The sequence below is a fragment of the Saimiri boliviensis genome, chromosome 14, assembly GCF_048565385.1.
Source record: "Saimiri boliviensis isolate mSaiBol1 chromosome 14, mSaiBol1.pri, whole genome shotgun sequence".
NCBI lineage: Eukaryota > Metazoa > Chordata > Mammalia > Primates > Cebidae > Saimiri > Saimiri boliviensis.
Window position 1 is genome coordinate 30,633,978 of NC_133462.1, and position 23,777 is coordinate 30,657,754.

A 23,777-nucleotide genomic window follows, 5' to 3' on the forward strand; every position below is an offset into this window, starting at 1 on the left:
GTTAAGGTCCAAACTCATTGTTTTGCTTATGGATATTTGTTTTTTTCTGGCTATTTTTGTTAAAAAGATTGTCTTTTCCCTAAAGTACTTTGATGCCCTTGTCGAAAATCATTTGACTATGTTGTGAAGGTTTATTCCTGGGCTCTCCATTTGATTCCACTGCTCTGTATGTCTGTCTTTATGCCACTAACACACTGATTTGATTATGGTAGCTTTGTGGTAAGTTTTGAAGTGTGAGTTTCCCAGCTTTATTCGTCTGGTTTCTTTATTTGGCTACCAGAGTCCCTTGAGATCCATGTGAAATCTCAAAGTGGTGTTTTCTATTTCTGAAAAAAAAAAAAAAAAAAAAAAAAAAAAGAAAAAAAATTTAAAAGTCACTGGGGTTTTGATAGGTGTTCCATTAAATCTATGGATCACTTTGGGTAGCTTTGACATTTTAACAATATTAAGTGCTTCTATCCATGAACATGGGATATGTTTCCATTTATTTGTCTTTTTTGTCTTTTTTAGTTTCTTTCAACAATCTTTTTATGTGGGTGAGGCAGGGATCTCACTCTGTTGCCCAGGCTGGACTGCAATATTGGGATCACAGCTGACTGCACTCTCAACTGCCTGGGCTCAAGTGAAACTCCCACCTCAGCCTCCCCAGTAGCTGGAACTAGAGGCATGTGTCACTGCACCCACCTAATTTTAAATTTTTTTGTAGATAAAAGGTCTCATTATCTTGCCCAGGGTGGTCCACAACTCCTGGGATCAAGCAGTCTCCCACCTCAGCCTCCCAGAGTGCTGGGATTACAGGCATGAGCCACTGCACCCAGCCCATGTTTTCTATTAGAGCGAATCAGGGCTGAAGGACAGTTTTCTCCTGCTGCTGCTTTTGTGATGCCTTCAATGCTTGTTTCTAAGCTCCTAGGGTACCTCCCTGGGCCATGCAGCCTGGGTCATCCATGCCCACCTGCTCCCTGAGGCATGGTCCTGGAGAAGGCCCCCCCTATCATGGCTGTCTGTCTCTCCACAGTGACCCATCTGGTGAGGAGACACTCAGCGTGAAGGTTCCGGACTCCATCACCAGCTGGGTGGGTGAGGCCGTGGCCCTGTCCACCTCTCAGGGCTTGGGCATCGCTGAGCCCTCCCTGCTGAAAACCTTCAAGCCCTTCTTCGTGGACTTCACACTCCCCGCTCTCATCATCCGTGGGGAGCAAGTCAAGATCCCACTCAGCGTCTACAACTACTTGGGCACCTGTGTCGAGGTAGTCAGCCCCCCAAATACATAGCCTTCTTCCATTTCGTGGGGAGTTGGGACTGCATTGGTGCTATAAGGGAGGCAGGCCTGGGACACTGTCGGCTTGGGGGATTTAGGAAGGCGAGAGCATCTCTGATGTTGGGGAGGCAGGGATGGGTGGCCTCAGCCTGGGGGGCTTTGAGGAGGATGCCTCATCTGTGCTACTGGGGAGGCAGGAGTGGGATGAGATCGACCTCTGATTCACCAACCATCAAAGCCGGGTGGGGAAGAGGTGAGGACACGTGTGTGAGCGAGAGGGACTTGGTGTAAATGGAGCCGTCGTCCCTGACTCCCTTGCTGGGACTGGTATCATATATGATAGCATGGAGCTTTCTCTGTAAATGGCCAGATAGGAAATATTTCTGTCTTTGCCAGCCATACAATCCCCGTGGCAGCGACTCAACTCAGCCCTTACAGCATAAAAGCAACCTACATGATCTCTTACCTGAATAGATGTGGCTGTGTTCCAGTAAAACTTGATTTCTAGCTGGATATGGTGGCTCATGCCTGTAATACCAGCAATTTAGGAGGCCGAGGCAGGCAGATCACAAGGTCAGGAGTTCGAGACCAGCCTGGCCAACATAGTGAAACCCCGTCTCTACTAAAAATACAAAATTAGCCAGACTTGGTGGGCATCTGTAATCTCAGCTACTTGGGAGGCTGAGGCAGGAGAATCACTTGAACCCGGGAGGCGGAGATTGCAGTGAGCTGAGATCACACCATTGTACTCTAGCCTGGGCGACAGGCTCAAAAAAAAAAAAAAAAAAAAGGAAAAAAAGCTTGATTTCTATACACTGAAATCTGAACTCCATAGATTTTTTTTTTTTTTTTTTTTTGAGACAAAGTCTCTCTGTCATCCAGGCCCGAGTGCAATGGTGCTGTCTCGGCTCCGCCTCCTGGGTTCAAGTCATTCTCCTGCCTCAGCCTCCTGAGTAGGTGGGATTGCAGGCACCTGCCACCATCCATGCCTGGCTAATTTTGTTGTATTTTCGGTAGATGGGGTTTCACCATGTTGGCCGGGCTGGTCTCGAACTCTTGACCTCATGATCTGCCAGCCTCAGCCTCCCAGAGTACTGGGAATTACCACGCCCAGCCAGTCCATAGAATTTTCATTTGTCACAAAGTAATCATTCATCTCCTATTTTTTTCCATTTGAAAAAGATGAAAACCATCTTTAGTTTGTAGGCCCTACAGAGACAGGTGATGGGTCCGGTTTGGCCTGAGGGCCTTAGTTTGCAGACCCCCAGCACAGCACCAGGAAATCCTGGTGGTGAACAGAGAGGGTGCTTGGAATCCCGGTTTTTACTCACAGAGTTGCTGAATTTGGGCACATTCTTCAACCTGTTGGTGTGTCAGAGCCTCGCTGGTGGTTAAAGGGTTAAATGAATTAGTCCCGGCAGACACTGAGAACATCAACAGGGCTGTTTTTGATCGTGTTATTGGGATTCCGGTGTCTGCCAGAGGTGTGCAATGAGGCCGAAACCCTCTCTTGGAGGGGTGGCAGGAAAGGCTGCTGTCTTAGTCTCTTGGGGCTAGCAAGGCAGCCCAAACCAGGTGGCTTTACACAACAGAAATGTATTGTCTCACAGTTCACAAGACTGGAAGTGTGAAGTCAGGGTGACATCAGGGCTGGTTCCTTTCAGAGGCTCTGAGGGAGAATCTATCTATGTCTCTCTCTTTCTCTCTTTCTCTCTCTCTCTCTCTTTTTTTGAGACGGAGCCTTGCTCTGTCGCCAGGCTGGAGTGCAGTGATGGGATCTCAGCTCATTGCAGCCTCTGCCTCTGGGTTCAAGCAATTCTTCTGCCTCAACCTCCATCATAACTGGGGTTACAAGCATGCACCACCACACCTGGCTAATTTTTGTATTTTTAGTAGAGACAGGGTTTCACCATGTTGGCCAGGATGGTCTCGATCTGACCTTTTGATCTGCCCGCCCACCTTAGCCTCCCAAAGTGCTAGGATTACAGGCTTTTTTTTTTTTTTTTTTTTTTTTTTTTGAGACAGGATCTTACTGTATCACCCAGGCTGGAGTGCAGTGGTACGATCACAGCTCACTGCAGCCTCGACCTCCCAGACTCAAGCAATCCTCCCTCCTCAGCCTCGCAAGTAGCTGGGATTACAGATGTGCACTACCATGCCCAGCTAATTATTTTATTTTCAGAGATGGGATCTCTATATGTGCTCAGGCTGGTCTTGAACTCCTGGCCTCAAGTGATCCTCCCACCTCGGCCTGCCAGAGTGCTGGGATTACAGGCATAATAAGCCAGTGCACTCGGCTCCTCTCTCCCTCTCTCTTGGCTTCTGGTGGCTTGTGCCAGTATCAGAAGACCCTGCTACCTGGGATGTGAGAACCAAGCTCAACCTTGAAGTGAAGTGGTTGGTGTTTAGAACCCACTCATGCAGTTTTTGTGGGATGTGTACTTCTGCAGCTGGTGCTGGGCTGACAATTTTACCTTCATTATCTGTTTTTTGGGTTTTTTTTTTTTTTTTTTTTTTTGAGACAGGATCTCGCTCTGTCGCCCAGGCTAGAGTGCAGTGGTGCAATCTTGGCTCACTGCAATGTCTGCCTCCTGGGTTCAAGTGATACTTCTGCCTTAGCCTCCCGAGTAGCTAGGATTACAGGCACTCGCCGTCACGCCCTGCTAAGTTTTGTATTTTTAGTAGAAACAGGGTTTCACTATGTTGTCCAGGCTGGTCTTGAACTCCTGACCTTAAGCGATCTGCCCACCTTAGCCTCCCAAAGTGCCGGGATTACAGGCGTGAGCCACCACGCATGGCCATTTACATCATCTTATCAAGCTGCTGTGTGGGTCAAGGAAGGAGGGTCTGTGATGGAATGGTTGACCATTAGGAAGCTCAGAGAAGCACTGTCATGGTTCGGGGGCCTCCAGGGAGTGAGCAGTGGACCTGTGTGTTAGAACCAGTGTCTAAAGGTGCCGGGACAGCCCAGAGAAAGGGAGGCCCCGCTGAACCTGAGAGTCTGCAGGTGATGTTTGAGCCAGGCATCAGGGGCAGGAAGGGCATTTGTGAAGAGGGAACAGCATGTACGAGCAACAGAAGCAGGAGGCAGCTTGATCTTTCCTGGGTCCTTCCAGAGACACAGTCTGGCTGGGCTTTCGGGGTCTGGTCAGGGAAATTGAGAAAGCAGGTGAGGAGGAAGAGGAGGAGGAGGAGGAGGAGGTCAGAGGCTCCTGCAATTGGCAGACAGGCAAGGAGGCAGGACGGGACTGAGGCAGTGGTCACAGGGTGGCTTCGGCGAGGGGTAAATGGGAGATGCTAGAATGGCCAGATAGTGGTGCCTGAAATCCTGGCTTCAGCCCTTGTACAATCCATCCTTGATGGTTCTTTTTATATCGATTATGGCTGGGAGGAATAGGATCTCAGTTTCCAAAAGAAATAATACACACAGGCTTTGCCCCTGACCTGGAAGGTGGCCCCTAAAGGGAGGCTTCCCTCTGAAACTTGTGAGCGGGAGCCCCAGGTGTCCGGCTCAGCTCTGAGCGCATGCTGGTGTCCAGCTTTGCCAGCAGGAAGAAGGAAGCCCTGCCAGGCAGCGTATGTGCCTAAGGACCACCCCAGCTCATATGCCCGTCCCCAAGATATGGAGAAAACAGACCCATTCAGACTCTGCAGTGGAGACAGCTGGTCGTTCCACTCAGGACCTGGAAAATGCGGCTCACAGACGCTGTTGAGTCCTTCCGTCTGTCCTTCCCTCCCTCCCTCCCTCCTTCCTTCCTTCTTTCTATTTTTTCTCTCTCCTTCCTTCCCTCCCTCCCTCCCTTTCTTCCTCCCTCCTTCCCTTCTCTTTCTCTTTCTTTTTTTCTCTCTCCTGCCTTCCTTCCTTCCCTCCTTCCTTCCCTCCTTTCCTCCCTCCCTCCCTCCCTCCCTCCTAACTTCCTTTTTTTTTTTTTTTTTTTTTTTTTTGTTGTTGTTGTTGGAGTCTTGGTCTGTCACCCCGGCTGGAGTGCAGTGGTGCAATCTCAGCTCACTGCAATCTCTGCCTCCCGGGTTCAAGGATTCCCCTGCCTCAGCCTCCTGAGTAGCTGGGATTGCAGGTATCCACCACCACGCCTGGCTAATTATTGTATTTTTTAGTAGAGGCAGGATTTCCCCATGTTGGCCAGGCTGATGTCAAACTCCTGACCTCAGGTGATCCGCCTGCCTCAGCCTCCCGCAGTGCTGGGATTACAGGTGTGAGCCACCGCGCCTGGCCCCTTTCTTTCTCCCTGGGAAAATGCCACCGCCAGGGGGGATGTGGGACTTCCCGATGTGCACCCTGCAGCAGCCACTGGCTCTCAGCTCTAGCTGGGCCTTTCCTGTGGCAGGATTCAGGACTCTGTCACATGTGCCACTTCACATTTTCCTCGCATCCTGTGCTCCATGTCACACCTGCAGCCTCGTGTCAGCCCTTGGGTGGGACAGCATTCTGAAGCTGAGCAATCACTCATGTCTTGATCAGCCGTTTCTTTAGTTCCTGGCCGGGCACCCAGTAGGCGCTTCATATATGCTGGTTAGAGAAGTGAATGTGGAGCAGAGACTTCCTCCTAGATGGAGGGGATGCAAACGTGTTTGCAATTGCACATGCAGTGCGCATGCACGCACCCCGCAAAATGCACACACATGTACAGACTAGTATGTGTGAGAATGCACATGATGTACCCACACACGGGCCTTCATGGTATACATATACACATGTACACCCACGATACATGCATACACATGCCATGCTTGCACACCCATACACACACATGCACATGGAGACCCATGCCTGCATCCATGGCAACTCTACCCATGTAGGCACACATAGGCATGCAGAAACTAGCATGCACACACACATATACACACATACACACACGTGTGCGTATATGCATACGCACATGCCTTCACCCAGTATAGTATGCACACACAGATACACACGTGCCTTTACCCAGTATAGTATGCACACACACACATATACACACATGCCTTCACCCAGTATAGCATGCATACACACAGATACGCACATGCCTTCACCCAGTATAGTATGCACACACACAGATACACACATGCCTTCACCCAGTATAGCATGCATACACACACACACGCATACATACATGCCTTCACCCAGTATAGTGCACACACACACATGCACACACGTCTTCACCCAGTATAGCATGCACACACACACATGCATGCATACGCACATGCCTTCACCCAGTAGATGCACATGTGTGTGCAATGTGTGCTTGCATACTTGCACACACATGTGCACCCAGGGACATATGCATTCACAGCACACACATGCACACACATGCATACACAGCCGTACTCAGACATCATGGAGCTGCACGGTTGGAGAGAGGGTCAGGAGAAGCATTCTGGACCCACTGTGGAGAGTTTGCATCCATCTGGAGTCCCGGAGGGGATGGACACACAGGAGAGGCGGCCCTGGCTGGAACTGGCAGCTTCTGTCTGAGGGACATCTGGATTGTGGGGATACGGAGGGCAGTGGGGAGGACAGGGCTTGCAGCAAGACCGACGGGTGCGAGAAGGCCAAGTGGGGCGGCAGACAGTGGAGGGTAGTTTGTTCTGATGGGAAGTGGGAAGGGGGCCTCCCCGGGGGTGCATGGCTCTTGGAGAGGCTGACAGATCTGGTGTGTGCATAAGTGGAGGGATGTGTGTTGGATCTTGGGGCACTGGGAGGGGACCTGGATTCCAGGCACCATGAGCCAATTCTACCCTCTGCAGGTGTACATGAAGCTCTCAGTTCCCAAGGGCATCCAGTTTGTTGGGCATCCTGGCAAACGCCATCTGACCAAGAAGATGTGTGTGGCCTCTGGAGAGGCTGAGCCCACCTGGGTCGTTCTGTCCTTCAGTGACCTGGGGCTCAACAACATCACAGGTGAGTGTCCCACAGTTCTTGGGGTGTCTCCCCTCTTCAGCCCACAAAAGGGTCCCAGCATTGACCACGGTTGGGGATGAGGGGTGGATGGGGAAGCAGATAAAGTCAGAACTGTCCCAAGGAAAATGGGACAGCGACTGGGGAAACAGGACAGAGGGAAGGGGCCCCAGAGGAGTGGAGAGGTGGGCCCTGGGGTCTCACCTGTTGGGGGAGCTGGGCTCTTAAGGTGCCAACCCAAGTAGCACAAGCACATATGCACATACAAATCCACACACACACACGCCTGCACATGCAGACACACATATACACACAAATCCACACACAGACACATGCCCACACACGTAGACGTGCATACACACAAATCCATACACAGACACATGCCCACACATGCAGACATGCATACACACAAATCCACACACACATGCCTGCATGTGTAGACATGCATATATACACAAATCCATACACAGACACATGCCCACACATGCAGACATGCATATACACACAAATCCACACACATGCCACACATGCAGACATGCATATGCACACAAATCCACACACACGTCTCCACATGTAGACATGCATACACAAATCCACACACATGTCCACACATGTAGACATGCATACACACAAATCCACACACACATGCCTGCATGTGTAGACATGCATATATACACAAATCCATACACAGACACATGCCCACACATGCAGACATGCATATACACACAAATCCACACTAATGCCACACATGCAGACATGCATACACACAAATCCACACACACATGTCCACACATGTAGACATGCATACACATACAAATTCACACACAAGCTCACATATGTAGACATGCATGCACACACAAATCCACACACATATTCATACACATGACCACATGTGTGGATATGCATACACAAATCCACACACATGTCCAAACATGTAGATATGCATATACAAATCCACACACATTCACACATGCCCACATGTCGACATGCATGCACACAGATCCACACATGTCCACACATGTAGACATGCATACACACAAATCCACACACATATTCACACATGTGTCCACACATGTAGACATGCATACACATAGATACACATGCTCACATGTGTAAACATGCATACAGACACACAAATGCCCACAAGTGCAGATATGCATGTGCACACACAAACTCATACACACGAACACATGCACAAACGTGTGCATATACACACATGACCCTGTACACTCAAACGCATGCATACATGTGCACACATACACACGTGCATGCATGCACATATCTGCATATACATACGTATGCATGTGCACACACATGGGATGAGAATGGGACAGCCCCCACCTTGGGCGGGGAACTGTTCTGAGAGCAAGACATCAAATCTCTGCAGCCAAAGCCCTTGCTCATGAAGACACAAGTTGCTGCCGGGATGGGAGGTCCAGCAAACACCCGGAGGAGAGTCACGCCGACAGGAGGGTCCCCATCGGGGTGGATCACGTCAGGCGCAGTGTGATGGTTGAGGTAAGGCCATGTCCTCGTCCCCGGTTGTTCTGTCTTTCAGCGACCTGGGACCAGGGCCTGACTCTTTTAGCCATGAGGCTGGGGCCAGCTGGAGTGTGTGGTCTGAAGCCGAGCCAGGGCCTGGGTAGCCTTCATGGGTTGTGGTCAAGAGCTCAGGGTGCCTGGACTTTGGGATACTTCCTCACTGGAAGATCGTGGTCGTCTGGTCCCTCCCTCCAGTGCAGAGTGGGCTTTGGTGAAGCAGCCTGGGACTCTTGAGGGGCTGCGGCATGTGCTCCCTGACCCTGGGTGAATGATCTTGGAAGGCCATGTGCCTCATCCTGTGGCTGTCACAGGCATTTTTGGGGACCGTGACTCAGCATTTGGGGCATTGTCCTTGGATTGCCCATGTAGGAAGAACACAGAGCCTCAGTGGGCAGAGGCAGGTGTCGGGATCTCACAGACACTCTGGCTGTGAATCCAGGATTGGCCACTTACCCATGGTCTCGGGGAGCATTCTGGCTTTCCAGCCCTGCTCCCTTAAGACAAGAGGGCCTCACCTTTGTAAGACGGGGTGGGAGGCCAGAGATGACACACACAGATTGTTGGAAATAGAAATAGATGCTCGGTGCTGCAAAGAAAAATCAGCACTGAGACAAAGGTTCTTTCAGCAATGCAATTTTTACTTCCTGGACTGCAGGAAGGGTACCCTCGCTAGCCATCTTGCCACGAGAGTGCAATGAACAAAGGAAAATGCACACATTTATTTCTCACGCATTTGGGGTTGTCCTTACTGCTGTGTCTGATCTCCATTGGCTGGAGCCAGACCTTACAATGTAAACTGATACCTGATTGGCTAATGACTTGAAACTTCTAAACAGGTAAAAGCAATGGAAAGCAAAAGAAGGAAGTCCAAATAAGGAAGGGGCAGAGGCTGCGAGCTGGGACATGCCTGTGAGCTCCTTCAGCACAGATGTTGTGCTTAAGGTACAAGGACGTAGAACATACTCCGTGCCTGTAAGCATTTCTAAAGGCACATAGGACAGGGCTTCTAGCAAAAAGGCAAGAAGGCTTTTGAAGAACGTGTTTAAAACAAGCTATTATTTCTAACACTTAGGAATTTTTCTTAAACAAAAAAGGAAACTTCGAAGAGGAACTTTTCTGCTTCCCACACAGATGCCTCAGGGCTCGGCATGCAGTAGCCACATCCCCAGCTTTTCTAGGCTGCTTGGACACATCAAAGCCCTACTGAGGCTCCATTTGGTGCTTTCCCCACAGCGGCCCCAAGGGTCTCACAGTCCCCAGAAGCCCAGCTGCAAACAGCACACAAATCCCCACACTCCGTGCCCTCCCTCCCTCCCGGCTGGCATCATGCGGGCCCTGAACACCAGTGGTTTCTGTCAGCACCAGGAGTTGTGCCCGCTGGGCAGAACTCCAGAGCGGTGACAGTGGACAGGTCACCACTGTAGCGTCGTTGATGTGATGTGATGGATTTATTTCTTAATCCATCTTGAGTTCTGGAGTGGTACTAGTGAAAGAAGTACCTATTGTTCAAGCCCAAAGGGGAGTGTTTTTAAAATTATTTTTAATTGTAAAAATAAAACATTTAAGAGCAGAAGGACTCTGGCCTTGTGGGAGTCCCTTCACCCAATAATAATAATAATAATAATAATAAAAGAAATAAAGAAATAAAACATGGCCGGGTGTTGTGGCTCACGCCTCTAATCCAAGCACTTTGGAGGCCAGGGCGGGTGGATCACCTGAGGTCGGGAGTTCAAGACCAGCCTAACCAACATGGTGAAACCTCATCTTTAAAAAAAAAAAAAAAAAAAGAAAGAAAACATTTAATTTACAATCTTGAAAAAAAAAAAAAAAGTGCTGAGGGACAAGAGCGCTGTCAGGTGGGGACTGAGATCTCTGTGAGCCAGCAGGATGGGATGGTCCCAATGGAGAAGTGCAGAGACCCCGGGTGACCCTTTGCTCAGCCAGGACATCCTCCCTGCCCTCCTAATGCCCGAGAGGGAGGCAGTGAGCCCCTCGGAGCTGCAGAACCTGGAGGCCTGGCAGTCTTGTCTGCTCCCCTCACAGAAGGGATTTCTCAGTGCACACAGAGGGACTCTAGAGGGCCTCCTGCCCCGGAGCCTTTCCTCCCAGCCACACCGCAGAGTGATCTCTGCAACCGCAGTATCCGCTAGTACAGCCTCCTGCAGGCAGCTCTGGGGGACAGCGGGAAAGATGTAGGCACCAGAAGATTTGAAATGTTGATGCAGAGATGAAGCTACAATTGGAAAAACAATTTGTGGGGCCGGGCATGGCGGCTCATGCCTGTAATCCCAGCACTTTGGGAGGCGGAGGCAGGCAGATCACAAGGTCAGGAGTTCGAGACCAGGCTGGCCAACGTGATGAAACCCCGTCTCTACTAAAAATACAAATATTAGCCGGGCATGGTGGTACATGCCTGTAATCCCAGGTACTTGGGAGGCTGAGGCAGGAGAATTGCTTGAACCCAAGAGAGAGAGACAGAGAGACAGAGAGCAGCAAAATGCTCCTTCTGCCTCTTCCCACCGGAGGGCTTGGGTGCCACCTGCTGAACTGGACTTAGGAGCAAGAAGCTGAATAGGACGCGGGGGGCCAGTGGGGAAGCATCACCTGTGCATAGCCCATCAGGGCGCTGTACCAGGGTGGGAATGGCTTGGCAGGTGCAGGAAGTGCCGACACCGCTCTGCCTGGCTCCCCTGCTGGCCTGTGAGGGGACTGCAATCCTCTATGTCTGCTGGGAGGCTGAGAGCTTTCAATCATCTCCACGTGAATTTCACCTCAGTGAAATTCCAAAAAGCAAAGAGGAGACAGAAATAATTGGGGCATCACTGGAGTGACAGGAGGCCTGGCCAGCCAGGGAGTGGGCTCTGCAGTGAGAGCCCCAGATTCGGATGGAACCACTGGATGGTTAAATGAGAGCGTCCATGGAAAGCCTCTCGTGGTGTCCGGCCTGTCTACTAAAGACTCAGCTGTGACACGGAAGGCCAAGTGTGGTGGTTCATGCCTGTGATCCCAGCATTTTGGGAGACCAGGGTGGGCGGATCACCTGAGGCCAGGAGTTTGAGACCAGCCTGATCAACATAGTGAAACCCTGTCTCTACTAAAAATGCAAAAATTAGCTGGGTGTGGTGGTGCATGCCTGTAATCCCAGCTATTTGGGAGGCTGAGGCAGGGGGATCGCTTGAACTCAGGCGGTGGAGGTTGCAGTGAGCCAAGATTGTGCCATTGCACTCCAGCCTGGGTGACAGAGTGAGACTCCATCTCAAATAAAAGGATAGAGACCCTGGAAAGCCAGTAGTATAGCAGGAAGGCCTGAGAGCTGGATAGCTGATGGTGTAGATTCCAGCCGGGGTCTGAAGGCCTGGGAACCAGGAGCCGGAGATCGATGTCCAGCTCAAGCAGTCGGCAGACAGGAACCATCTTCCTCTGCCTTGTTCTGTCAGGAGGCGCCCAACAGCTTGGATGATGCCCTGTCGTGTTGGAGAGGGCCGTGTGCCCTGCTCGGTCCTCCAACATGAATGCTCATCTCTTGCAGAAGCACTTCCTAGACATTCCCAGAGAGAGTGTTTCACCAGCTACCTGGGCATCCCGGAGTTCAGTCCAGTCAACACCTAAAACTGACCATCCTAGGCTGGGCTCAATGGCTCATGTCTGTAATCCCAGCACTTTGAGAGGCCAAGGCATGCAGTTTGTTTAAGGTCAGGAGTTTGAGACCAGCCTGGCCAACACGGTGAAACCCCGTCTCTACTAAAAATATAAAAATTAGCCTGGCGTGATGGCACGTGCCTGTAGTCCCAGCTACTTAGGAGGCTGAGGCAGGAGAATTGCTTAAACCCGGAAAGTGGAAGTTTCAATGAGCTGAGTTCGTACCACTGTGCTTCAGCCTGGGCGACAGAGACTCTGTTTCTAAATAAATACATAAAATTGACCGTCCTAATGGGTGAAGGGGCTGCCAGGCCACCTGGCTGCAGCTGCTCCATGTTAACCCTTTGAGGTCTGATCCGAGGGCCCCCACAGGGGTTGTGTTAGTCAGACCAGGCCCTGCAAGGTATAGGGGGTTAAATTCTGGGCACCCCTTTTTAAGAGGCTGAGACAGCTGCCTTCTGATATTTGGGGTCATCCATACAAGAAGCAGAAGTGGCTGGGTGCGGTGGTTCATGCCTGTAATCCCAGCACTTTGGGAGACCTGCAGATCACGTGAGGTCAGGAGTTTGAGAGCAGCCTGGCCAACATGGAGAAACCCCATCTCTACTAAAAATACAAAATTATCTAGGCGTGATTGGCACATGCCTGTAAGCCCAGCTACTTGGGAGGTTGAGGCAGGAGAATCACTTGAACCCAGGAGGTAGAGGTCGTGGTGAGCTGAGATCTCACCATTGCACTCCAGCCTGGGCAACAAGAGCGAAACTCCATCTCAAGAAAAAAAAAAAAAAAAAAAGTGGTGGACAGACAGCGGGACAGAGACGTGTCATTGGCAGATGCAGGAGCCCCTCTGTCAGTGCTCACAGATGTCAAATGAAGTCTTAGAACCTGGCTACCTTGGCCTCATTATGTCACCTGCCCAGAGGGAGATGGGAGGGTGGGGGTGTCGAGGGTAGGGTGGGGATGTGGGCCCCATGACAAGTCTAGAAGCAGTTGGTGACTTTCATTTGGCCAGCAGGGGGAGCGGCCTCAGTTTCCCCACCGGAGCCTGGGAAGTGGGTGGCCCTGTCCTGCTCAACGCACCTGTGACCTTGGTGTGGCCATGCTGATATGATGCAAACCAGGAGAGCCAGCCGTTCCGCCGAGCTGACCATCCCCCTCACCGCTCCAGTACTCAGTTCTTGTTTCTTTGTTTCAGGCTGAAGGAGTCCCCCGGGCGTACACCTACAGCGCATTCTTCTGTCCCAACGGTGAGTCCCCGTGCCCATCCTGCTAAGGAGTGGCCACCTGGCTGGGTCAGGACTTTGGCCTTCCCCCTTCTGCACACTGTGGGGACTGTTTCGGTGCAAAGTGAGCACCTGCCCTTCCCAGGGGTAGGGGGCACTGCGGTTAGGAAGAGTGACGTCCCAGCTGGGGACAGGCAGAGCCAGTGTGAGGGCGGGGCATCCAGCACGCAGGGCATGAATGCACAGGAATGTGCATGGCAGGTGCCAAGCAAGAAGGTTAGGCTGGCTGGGCACGATGGCTCACACCTGTAACCCCAGCACTTTGGAAGGCTGAGGCAGGTGGATCAGTTGAAGTCAGGAGTTCGAGACCAGCCTGGCCAACATGGTGAGACCTAGCTCTACGAAAAGGACAAAGTTATCCAGGTGTGGTGGTGTGTGCCTGTAGTTCCAGCTACTCGGGAGGCGGAGGCAGGAGAATCGCTTGAACTCAGGAAGTGGAAGTTGCAGCAAGCCAGGATTATGCCACTGCACTCCAGCCTGGGTGACAGAGTGAGACTCCATCTCAAAACAACCAAAACAGCAACACAACATGAGGCTGGACCTAAAGATCATGCCTTACACAAGCATGAACCCAAAATGGATCATGGACTTATGCGTAAAACTATTCAGAAAAAAGCACAGGACAGTCTGGGCAACAGGGCAAAATCCCATCTCTACAAACAAAGCAAAAACATAAACAAACTCAGTCAGACCTGGTGGTGCACACCTGTAGTCCCAGCTACTTGGGAGGCTGAGGTGGGAGGATTACCTGAGCCCAGGAGCTGGAGGTTGCAGTGAGCCTTCATTGTACCACTGCAATCCAGCCTGATTGAGGGTGGTGGGGAGGGAAGAGAGGAAGGAAGGAGGGAAGGAAGGAAGGAAGATAGGTAGGAAGGTAGGCAGGTCATTTGGCCAGGCGCGGTGGCTCACACCTGTAATCCTAGCACTTTGGGAGGCCAAGGTGGGTGGATCACCTGAGGTCAGGAGTTCAAGACCAGCCTGGCCATCATGGTGAAACCCCCATCTTTTTTTTTTAAAAAAAAACAATCATTTAGGGCCAAGCAGTTTTTAGACTTGAAAAGCACAATCTATAAAAAGAAACATTCATACATTGATAAACCTCATCAAAATTAAAAAGTTTTTTCTCCATAATAAACCCTGTTAAAAGAGGAACTATAGTACATACTGGGAGAAAACACATTTGCAAACCTTATCAGACAAAGGACTAGTATTACAATATATAAAGAAGTCTCCAATTCGGTAGTGAATAAAACAAACCATCTAATTAAAAAGTGGGCAAGGCCGGGTTTCGTCATTTCTGTTTGGTTCCTTTTGGTATCCATCTCTTTGGTAAATTTCTTGCTTATATCCTGAATTGTTTTTCTGATTTCTTTGTATTGTTCTTCTGTCTCACTGAGCTTAATTTATATCATTACCATTATTGTTTTTTGAGACAGGATCTCACTCTGTTGCCCAGGCTGGAGTGCAGTGGTACAGTCATGGCTCACTGCAGCCTTGACCTCCCGGGCCCAGGTGATCCTCCCACTTCGGCCTCCCAAGAAGCTAAGACTACAGGCGCATGCCATCATGCCTGACTAATATTTTTGCATTTTTGTTAGAAATGGGATTTTGTCATGTTGCCCAGGCTGGTCTTGAACTCCTGGGCTTAAGTAATTCACCTATCTTGGCCTCTCAAATTATTGGAATTAGAAGTGTGAGCCACCTCGCTCGGCTAATGTCATTATTTTGAATTATTTTTCCAAGATTACATACTTTTTTTTTTTTTTTTTTTGAGACGGAGTCTGGCTCTGTCGCCCAGGCTAGATAGAGTGCAGTGATGTGATCTCAGCTCACTGCAACCTCCACCTCCCAGGTTCAAGAAATTCTCCTGCCTCAGCCTCCCAAGTAGCTGCAATTACAGGCACCTGCCACCACGCCCAGCGAATTTTTCTATTTTTAGTAGAGACAAGGTTTTACTATGTTGGCCAGGCTTGTCTTGAACTCCTGACCTCGTGATCCACCCGCCTCGGCCTCCCAAAGTGCTGGGATTATAGGTGTGAGCCACCGTGCCCGGCCTATATATTTTTTGTTTGTTTGTTTGTTTGTTTGTTTGTTTGAGATGGAGTTTTGCTCTTTTTACCCAGGCTGGAGTGCAATGGCACAATCTCTGCTCACTGCAACCTCCGCCTCCTGGGTTCAAGCAATTCTGCCTCAGCCTTCCGAGCAGCTGTGACCACAAGGCGCGTGCCACCATGCCCAGCTAATTTTTGTATTTTAGTAGAGACGGGGTTTCACCACGTTGACCAGGATGGTCTCGATCTCTGGACCTCGTGATCCACCCACCTCGGCCTCCCAAAGTGCTGGGATTACAGGCGTGAGCCACCGCGCCCAGACTACATACATTTTTTTTATTGGAATCTGTTGCTCAAGAATGGCTGTGTTCCTTTGATGATGTCACGTTTCCTTGCTTTTTCATGTTTCTTGTGTTCTCACGGTGATGTCTGTACATTTGGTGTAACAGTCGCTTCTTCCAATGTTTTGATTTTGCTTTAATGAAGGAAGACTTCTTCCTGAAGCTGTATCTGTGGTGTTGGCTGGGTAGAGCGTTTAGTTTGATTCTGGGTGTGTATAATATAGTGCATAGCGTAGTCTCCATATGATTTATTCAACTATAAACAGCACCAGTGCCGTCTGGGATTTCCTCAGTGGCTTAGGGTGCAGTTATTAGTCTAGGCTATGATGAAGTTTTGCTTGGGATGGGGAAGCCAGATGGGCCTGTCCTCAGGCCCCCGTGATGGCAGTAGTGGACAAAGCATGTGTTCCTTGAGCACCAGGGCATTGTACACTGGTACCAGTGTTAGTGAGTCCAGGTGGGCCCATTCTTGGGCTTCCAGGAAGCTTGCTTCGATGCCAGTAGTGGCAGTGGTGGGCCAGGAAGGTGGGCAGGTTCTTGAGCCCCTGAGCGGTTGGCATGGTGTGGGCCCTGGCAGTAGCAGTGGTTGATGGGATGACCCTCTAGCTCCTAAGCAGTGTGCTCTGGTATTGGTGGTGGCTGTGATAGGCTGGGTGGGCCAGTCTCCTTGCCCGCAGGTGGCACAGGGAGGTGTGTACCAGCTGTGGTGACAGTGGCACATTGGGTGAGGCTGCCCTCAGGTGCCTAGGAGGAGGGTTCAGGTGCCAGCTGTGGTGGACCAGGCTGGACAGTCTCAGCGCCCTTGGATGGCACCCTCAGGCACTTCCGGGGGTAGAGCTGGGCTGGGCCAACCTATCTGACGCTCCCTGGTGGTGTGTGCAGGTGCTGGCTATGGTAGGCAGGGGTGGGGGGATTCTCAGGGCTCCAGTGGAATGCTCAGGTTCAGCATTCAAAAATTAGCCAGGCATGGTGGCAGGTGCCTGTGATCCCAGATACCCAGGAGGCTGAGAGAGGAGAATCACGTGAACCTGGGAGGTGGAGTTGCAGTGAGCCAAGACTGCCCATTGCACTTCAGCCTCAGTGACGAGAGTAAGATTCTGTCTCAAAAAAAAAAAAAAAGCAACTGAAAGATTCACACCCTCTGACACTGAGTCTTACCATAGAGTTACAGAAATCACCACAGTGTGATACGGCTGTCAGCAAACACAAATGCATCGATTATTATGTGGGGAGAGGGGCTAGTTAGAGGCATCTGGTACTTGAATACTGGGTAGGGTGCAGTAGCTTCCAATGGCAGCGGGTGGCTGGGGAGCATGAGCCTTGCCTGCGCTTTAGTGTCTGGCTGCAGCGGCCCTGGTGGCAGTTGCTGCAGGTTGGGGAGTTAGCCCTCGGGGAACACGAAAATGTGCAGCAGCTTCCCTGCTGGGGGCAGCGAGGTCATTGCCAATGGCTTGGGCTTCAGTCCTGGTGGCAGCAGCCAGCCACGGTGGGGTGAGGGGGGAATGTCAGTGGGACTCCAGAGATGTGAAGATACAGGGGCTGTCTGGCCCCCAGGCAGAGTGCAGCCTGGCAGTGGCTTGGATCTTGATACAGTGCCCTGCTTTCGCTGCTTAGGGCTGAAGGGTGTGTGAGACCCAGCCTTGGGTCTGTGGAACAGTATCTTGACAGTCTCTGGGTAGCTCCCTAGGCTAGTCTGTGGCCCACGAGGATCTCGGGGCTCTCCCGTGGCTAGAGTTCCTAGAGTCCACAGTGGGAATGGGGACCACTGGAGTCTACTCACTTACCCTTTCCTCGCACTGGGGAGCTACTCCAGGCTCCCAGCCAATTCTCGCCAAGCACCCTGCCTCATTTCCATTTCCTTCCTCACTGTAGGTGTTTCTTGTCACTTCTCTGTTGAATCTCTGTGTTCTTAGATGGACTCTTCAAAGTGTGATTATCCACTTGCTGTTTTGTTCCTTGTCAAGGAGGCAAATAGCAGATGCCTCTAACAAGCCCCTCTCCCCACATAATAATTGATGTATTTGTGTTTGCTGACACCCATATCACATTGTGGTGATTCCTGTAACTTTGTGGTAAGTCTCAGCATCAGAGGGTGTTAGCCTTCCACTTGTGTGTGTGGGTCTTTTTCTTTTTTGAGATGTATTTTCACTCTCATCACCAAGACTGGAGTGCAATGGTGCAATCTCAGCTCACTGCAACCTCTACCTTCCAGGTTCAAATGATTCTCCTGCCTCAGCCTCCTGAGTAGCTGGGATTACAGGCACCTGCCACTGCACATGGCTAATTTTTGTAGTTTTAGTAGAGACAGAGTTTCATCATGTTGGTCAGGCTGGTCTTGAACTCCTGACCTCAGGTGATCCACCTGCCTTGGCCTCCCAAAGTGCTGGGTTCTTTAACAAAGTTGAGCTCTCCTAAGCCCTCAGCATGTCCATATAAATTTTGGAATCTGTTTCACAATTTCTCCAAAAGAGCTTCCTGGGATTTTGATTGGGATTGCATTGAATCTGTAGAACTGTCTGGGGAAGAACTCACATCCTCACAATAGTCCATGAACATAGTCTACCTTTCATTGATTTGGGTTTTCTCTAGTCTCTCTCCTCAGCCTTTTGCAGTTTTCAGCACCTTGCTCATCTTTGGCCAGATTTATCCCAGAGTATTTTATCTTTTAGGTTTTTAGAGAGAGGGTCTTACTCTGTCACCCAGGCTGGAGTGCAATGGTACAATCATGGCTCACTGCAACCTTGTGTTCCTGGGCTCAAGTGATCCTCCTGCCTTGTCCTCCCAAGCAGCTGGGACTACAGATGCATGCCACTGCTCATTTTAAAACATTTTTGTAGAGATAGGGGTCTTGCTATGTTGCCCAGGCTGGCCTCGAACTCCTAGCCTCAAGCAATCTTCCTGCCTCTACCTCCTAAAGTACTGGAATTACAGGTGTGAGCCACTATGCCCAGGCCCATTTTATCTTTTGTGTGCCATTGTCAATGCCATTGTTAAGCCAACACCATTCTATCACATGTGCCAAGTCACAGTGAGACCCATCCCTTGTGGTCCTGGTGCTCACCTCCAGGTACCATCAGGGAAAGTGGGGTGCCTCCAGGGGTCCTCTCAACTCCCCATCTCCTTTCCTCCATCCAGAGAGAGTCCACATCTCCACCCCCAACAAGTACGAGTTCCAGTATGTGCAGCGGCCGCTGCGCCTCACCCGCTTTGATGTCACCGTGCGAGCTCACAACGATGCCCGCGTGTCCTTGTCTTCTGGGCCCCAGGACACAGCAGGCATGATCGAGATTGTCCTGGGAGGGCATCAAAACACCAGGTCATGGATCTCCACCAGCAAGATGGGAGAGCCCGTGGCCAGTGCACACACAGCCAAGATCCTCTCCTGGGATGAATTCAGAACATTCTGGATCAGCTGGCATGGTGGCCTCATCCAGGTATACAGCAGGACTGCCTGGGGCTTGCACAGAAACTTCATGTTCCTCTGGTATTCACTGCTTCCTGTTCTGTGTCAGGCTCTGGTAGGGGGGTCGGGAGGAGCAAGGGAAACACCATGCCAAGTTGTTCTCAGTCTAGAGTTGCTTACCACAAAAAAGCATATACCAAGAGCTGTGGCAGAGGAAGCACCAAGGATCTGGAAGCAGAGAGAGGAGGTAGGTGGTCAGGGAGAAAAAAATGGACGTGATGAGCAAGTGAAGTGGGGCTGGGGAGTGTTCTCTGGGCCAAGCAAAAGAGATACAGAAATGAACACAGCTTCCTAACAGAGGAAGCTAATACAGCTTCCCAGAGGAGGAACATAACCAAAGTCGGTTTCAAAATATGAATAGGAGTCCACTAGGCAAAATGCGAGTAGAGTATATTCTCCAGGCAGAGGAGTCGCGTGTGCAAAGGTCCAGAGGTTCCAAGTAGCCCAGTGACTGTGAATCTGCAGGTGCCATGCCTTCTGTTACTGTTGGCTGTTTAAGGGATGGGGTGACCTCTGGTTTCTGTCACCTGTGACTCCCTGAGGACCCTTCCCTGCACTGTGAGCACAGGTAAGGCCTCTGACCATGGCCACAAAGCTGGTGTCACTGCCACCTAAGTGCCTACTGCCTGCTTCCTGCCAGCGTCCAGCAGGCTTGGTGTCTTTTTCCAGGTTGGCCACGGTCCAGAGCCATCCAACGAGTCTGTCATTGTGTCCTGGACCCTCCCGAGGCCACCAGAGGTGCAGTTCATTGGCTTTTCCACCGGCTGGGGCTCCATGGGTGAATTCCGAATCTGGAGGAAGATGGAGGTGGATGAGAGCTACAGCGAGGCCTTCACCCTGGGGGTCCCGCACGGCGCCATCCCTGGGTCTGAGCGGGCCGCCGCCTCCATCATCGGTGCGTCTGTCCCACAGCCTGGCTTGAGGAGGTCAGGGGCAAGAGCCGAGGTTGAGACTCCAGGCTTGGTCTCAAGTTGGGCTTTGCTGGGGACCTGTGTCCTGGGGTGTCCACACACACACACAGACACACACACACACACACACACACACACACACCCCTACACCCACTCATCTGACAAGCAGCTTCCAGTGCCTTCCCATGCCTATCCATGTGCTGGGCATTGAGGCAGCCCCAGAGCTGACCCCGGCCCCACCTTCAAGGGACTCCTAGTCCAGGTGAGATGGCAGATCCAGACCCCCCCACGTCTAAGCCTTATGTAGAGGTCAGGGTGGGATGACGCCCAAGGACCTACAGTGAGCCTTGTGAGGGGAGTGGGCTAAGGACCAGATCCAGGAAAACCCGAATTCCTGGTGAAGTCAGCCAGTTGTGGAGGCCTTGGGGGCTTGGCGACGGGGCAGGCTTCTGGAGCAGTGGCTGAGTAGGGGTGAGAGGCTCTGACTAGGGACATTGGAAGCAGCCTTAGGGGTCTCTGGGGTTGGGATGTGTATTAGTCTGTTTTCATGCTGCTGATAAAGACATGCCCAAGACTGGGTAATTTATAAGGAAAAAGAGGTTTAATGGACCCACAGTTCCAGGTGGCTGGGAAGGCCTCACAGTCGTGGTGGAAGGGGAAAGGCATGTCTTACGTGGCAGCAGGAAGAGAGAATGAGAGCCAAGCAAAAGGGATTTTGCCTTATCAAATCATCAGATCTCATGAGACTTAGTCACTACCATGAGAACAGTTTGGGGGAAACCACCCCCATAATTCAGTTGCCTCCCACCAGGTCCCTCCCACAACATGTGGGAATGATGGGAGCTACCCTTCAAGATAAGACTCCGTTGGGGACACAGCCAAACCATATCAGGATGCTTCTCGTAGCCCAGGTGCAGGAGGGGAAAATGGGGACGGTGTGATTGATCCAGTGCTGGGAGTTGGACAGAAGGGTGGTGAGAGTTTGGGATGGGCCTGAGCTAGGGAGGAGAGAGCAAGAGACCAGAAAGGAATGGACAGACCCAAATGAGGGGGTCAAGGCTCTCTCCGACATCAGGGGCCTCGGGCCTCGGACACGGGCAGGTTGGTGGTTGTGGCCAGATCAGAAGAAGTTTGAGTTTACAATTTCTGAGGCATGAGAGCAAATCAGAGGTGGATATGGGGCTGAGTGGCTCAGATGCAATTGAGGGAGATAGGAGAAGCAGAGAGGCAGGAATGGAGAGTAGGTGACAGCTGGGATCCGTGCGCCAGTGCCTTCAGTGACACAGTGGGTAGAGAAGAAGCTGGGGAGCCTAGAGGATGGTGATGAGAAAGTAGCCAGGCAGTTTGTGCAACCTGAGGAGGCTGTAGGGGCAATGGCAGCCTCAGTGAGACATGCGGAGAGGCTAAAGAAGGAAAGAAGCTGTGTTCAGGGGACGTTGGGAGTCCCAGGGGGTCCATCAGCAATCTTTGAGAAAGGGAAGCCAAGAAGCGGAATACAGAATGTCAAAGGGAACCAGAGTTTTTGTTTTGTTTTGTTTTGTTTTGTTTTGTTTTAAAAGAGAAAACTTTTAAAAATGCACTTCTGCCGGGCACGGTGGCTGAAGCCTGTAATCCTAGCACTTTGGGAGGCTGAGGCGGGTGGATCACGATGTCCAGAGATCGAGACCATCCTGGTCAACATGGTGAAACCCCATCTGGGCATGGTGGCACGTGCCTGTAATCCCAGCTACTCAGGAGGCTGAGGCAGGAGAATTGCCTGAACCCAGGAGGCAGAGGTTGTAGTGAGCTGAGATCGCACCATTGCACTCCAGCCTGGGTAACAAGAACGAAACTCCGTCTCAAAAAAAAAAAAAAAAAAAAAAAAGCACTTCCAATTCAGTACATATAGAAACTTTCTAAAACATTGAAGTGCTCCTGGTTAAAGAGAAAATGAGAATATTTTAGAAATATTTAGAATGGAATGAGATTGTGTATTTAGAATGGAATGAGAATGTGTAGACATACCAATATTTGTGGGATGCAGCCAAAGTTGCATTTAGAGGCCCATGTATAGCCTTCAATGCACCTATTTTAAAAGCCAGGGAGGGAAAAAGGCTTGAACAGAATGGAAAGCTAGAGAAAGAAAGCCTGAGTTAAAAATAAAGAACACAGAAGGACCTGTGTGGGAGAAGGGAAACAAATTGTCACCAAAGACAGGACACCAGCTGGTCTGAGCAGGCAGAGGGTGCCAGTCCCAAAGGGCAGTTGGGTGGCTGATGGGTGATGCACAGAGTCTCCCATCCCTGGGTAAAGCTGTCTCTGTGCTCTACTGAGCTGGGACAGCCCTCAACTCAACTCTCTTTCCTTCCCACCAGGGGATGTCATGGGGCCAACCCTGAACCACCTCACTAACCTCCTGCGGCTGCCCTTTGGCTGCGGAGAGCAGAACATGGTCCACTTCGCTCCCAACGTCTTTGTCTTGAAGTACCTTCAGAAAACGCAGCAGCTCAGCCCTGAGGTGGAGAGAGAGACCGCAGACTATCTGGTGCAAGGTATCGGGGCAAAACTGCCTGGGTCAAGGCGGGAGCAAGGGAGGCAGGTTCAGCCTCCAGTGGAGAGGACCACACTGGAGGCGGCCACACAGCAGGCTGAGCGATGGGGAGGAAGTGGGCAAAAGAGCCCATTCAGGTTGGCCCCGATCTGGTCACTGTCAGCAGGAGCCTGATGTCTGTGCATTAGGATGAGATTCTGAATGAATGTTGCTGTTCAGATACAGGGAGAGGAACAGCATCTTTTTAAAGTGTTGATTTTTGTTTACAAGAATGATATAACCACATTATTAAAAATAACATTTAGAAAAGACAAAAGAAGTCCAGGCACAGTAGTTGATGCCTGTGATCCCCAAAAGGGATTTCGCCTTATAAAATCATCAGATCTCATGAGACTTAGTCACTACCACGAGGACAGTTTGGGGAAAACCACCCCCATAATTCTGGAGGCCAGAAGCCCACAATGAAGGTGTCCGCGGAGCTAGCTCCTTCTGGCAGCTCTGAGGGCGACTCTGGCCCAGGTCTCTCAGGCATCTGCTGCCTCCAGGCGTTCCCTGGCTTGTAGACCAATCAGCCTGCTCTGTGCCTCCACGATCACGTGGCTGTCACCTCTGTGACTTCCTTTTCTTTCCTTTTTGTTTTTTGAGACGGAGTTTCGCTCGTGTTGCCCAGGCTGGAGTGCAACGTTGCCATCTCGGCTCACTGCAACCTCCACCTCCTGGGTTCAAGCGATTCTCCTGCCTTAGCCTCCTGAGTAGCTGGGATTACAGGCACATGCCACCACGCGTAGCTAGTTTTGTATTTTTGGTAAAGATGGGGTTTCTCCATGTTGGTCAGGCTGGTCTCAAACTCCTGACGT

At 51.0% G+C, this 23,777-nt stretch overlaps 1 protein-coding gene across 1 annotated transcript in view; it reads left to right on the plus strand.

Annotated features, from left to right (window-relative positions):
- Nucleotides 1-23,777, plus strand: part of CPAMD8 (C3 and PZP like alpha-2-macroglobulin domain containing 8) — a 120,598-nt gene that overhangs the window by 65,998 nt on the left and 30,823 nt on the right. Inside the window, exons 20-26 of the mRNA XM_010330194.3 lie at nt 1,019-1,250; nt 7,010-7,163; nt 8,548-8,678; nt 13,537-13,588; nt 19,152-19,450; nt 20,149-20,374; nt 22,745-22,921. Of these exons, the coding sequence (XP_010328496.3) occupies nt 1,019-1,250; nt 7,010-7,163; nt 8,548-8,678; nt 13,537-13,588; nt 19,152-19,450; nt 20,149-20,374; nt 22,745-22,921 (1,271 nt within the window). The remainder of the gene's footprint in view (nt 1-1,018; nt 1,251-7,009; nt 7,164-8,547; nt 8,679-13,536; nt 13,589-19,151; nt 19,451-20,148; nt 20,375-22,744; nt 22,922-23,777) is intronic.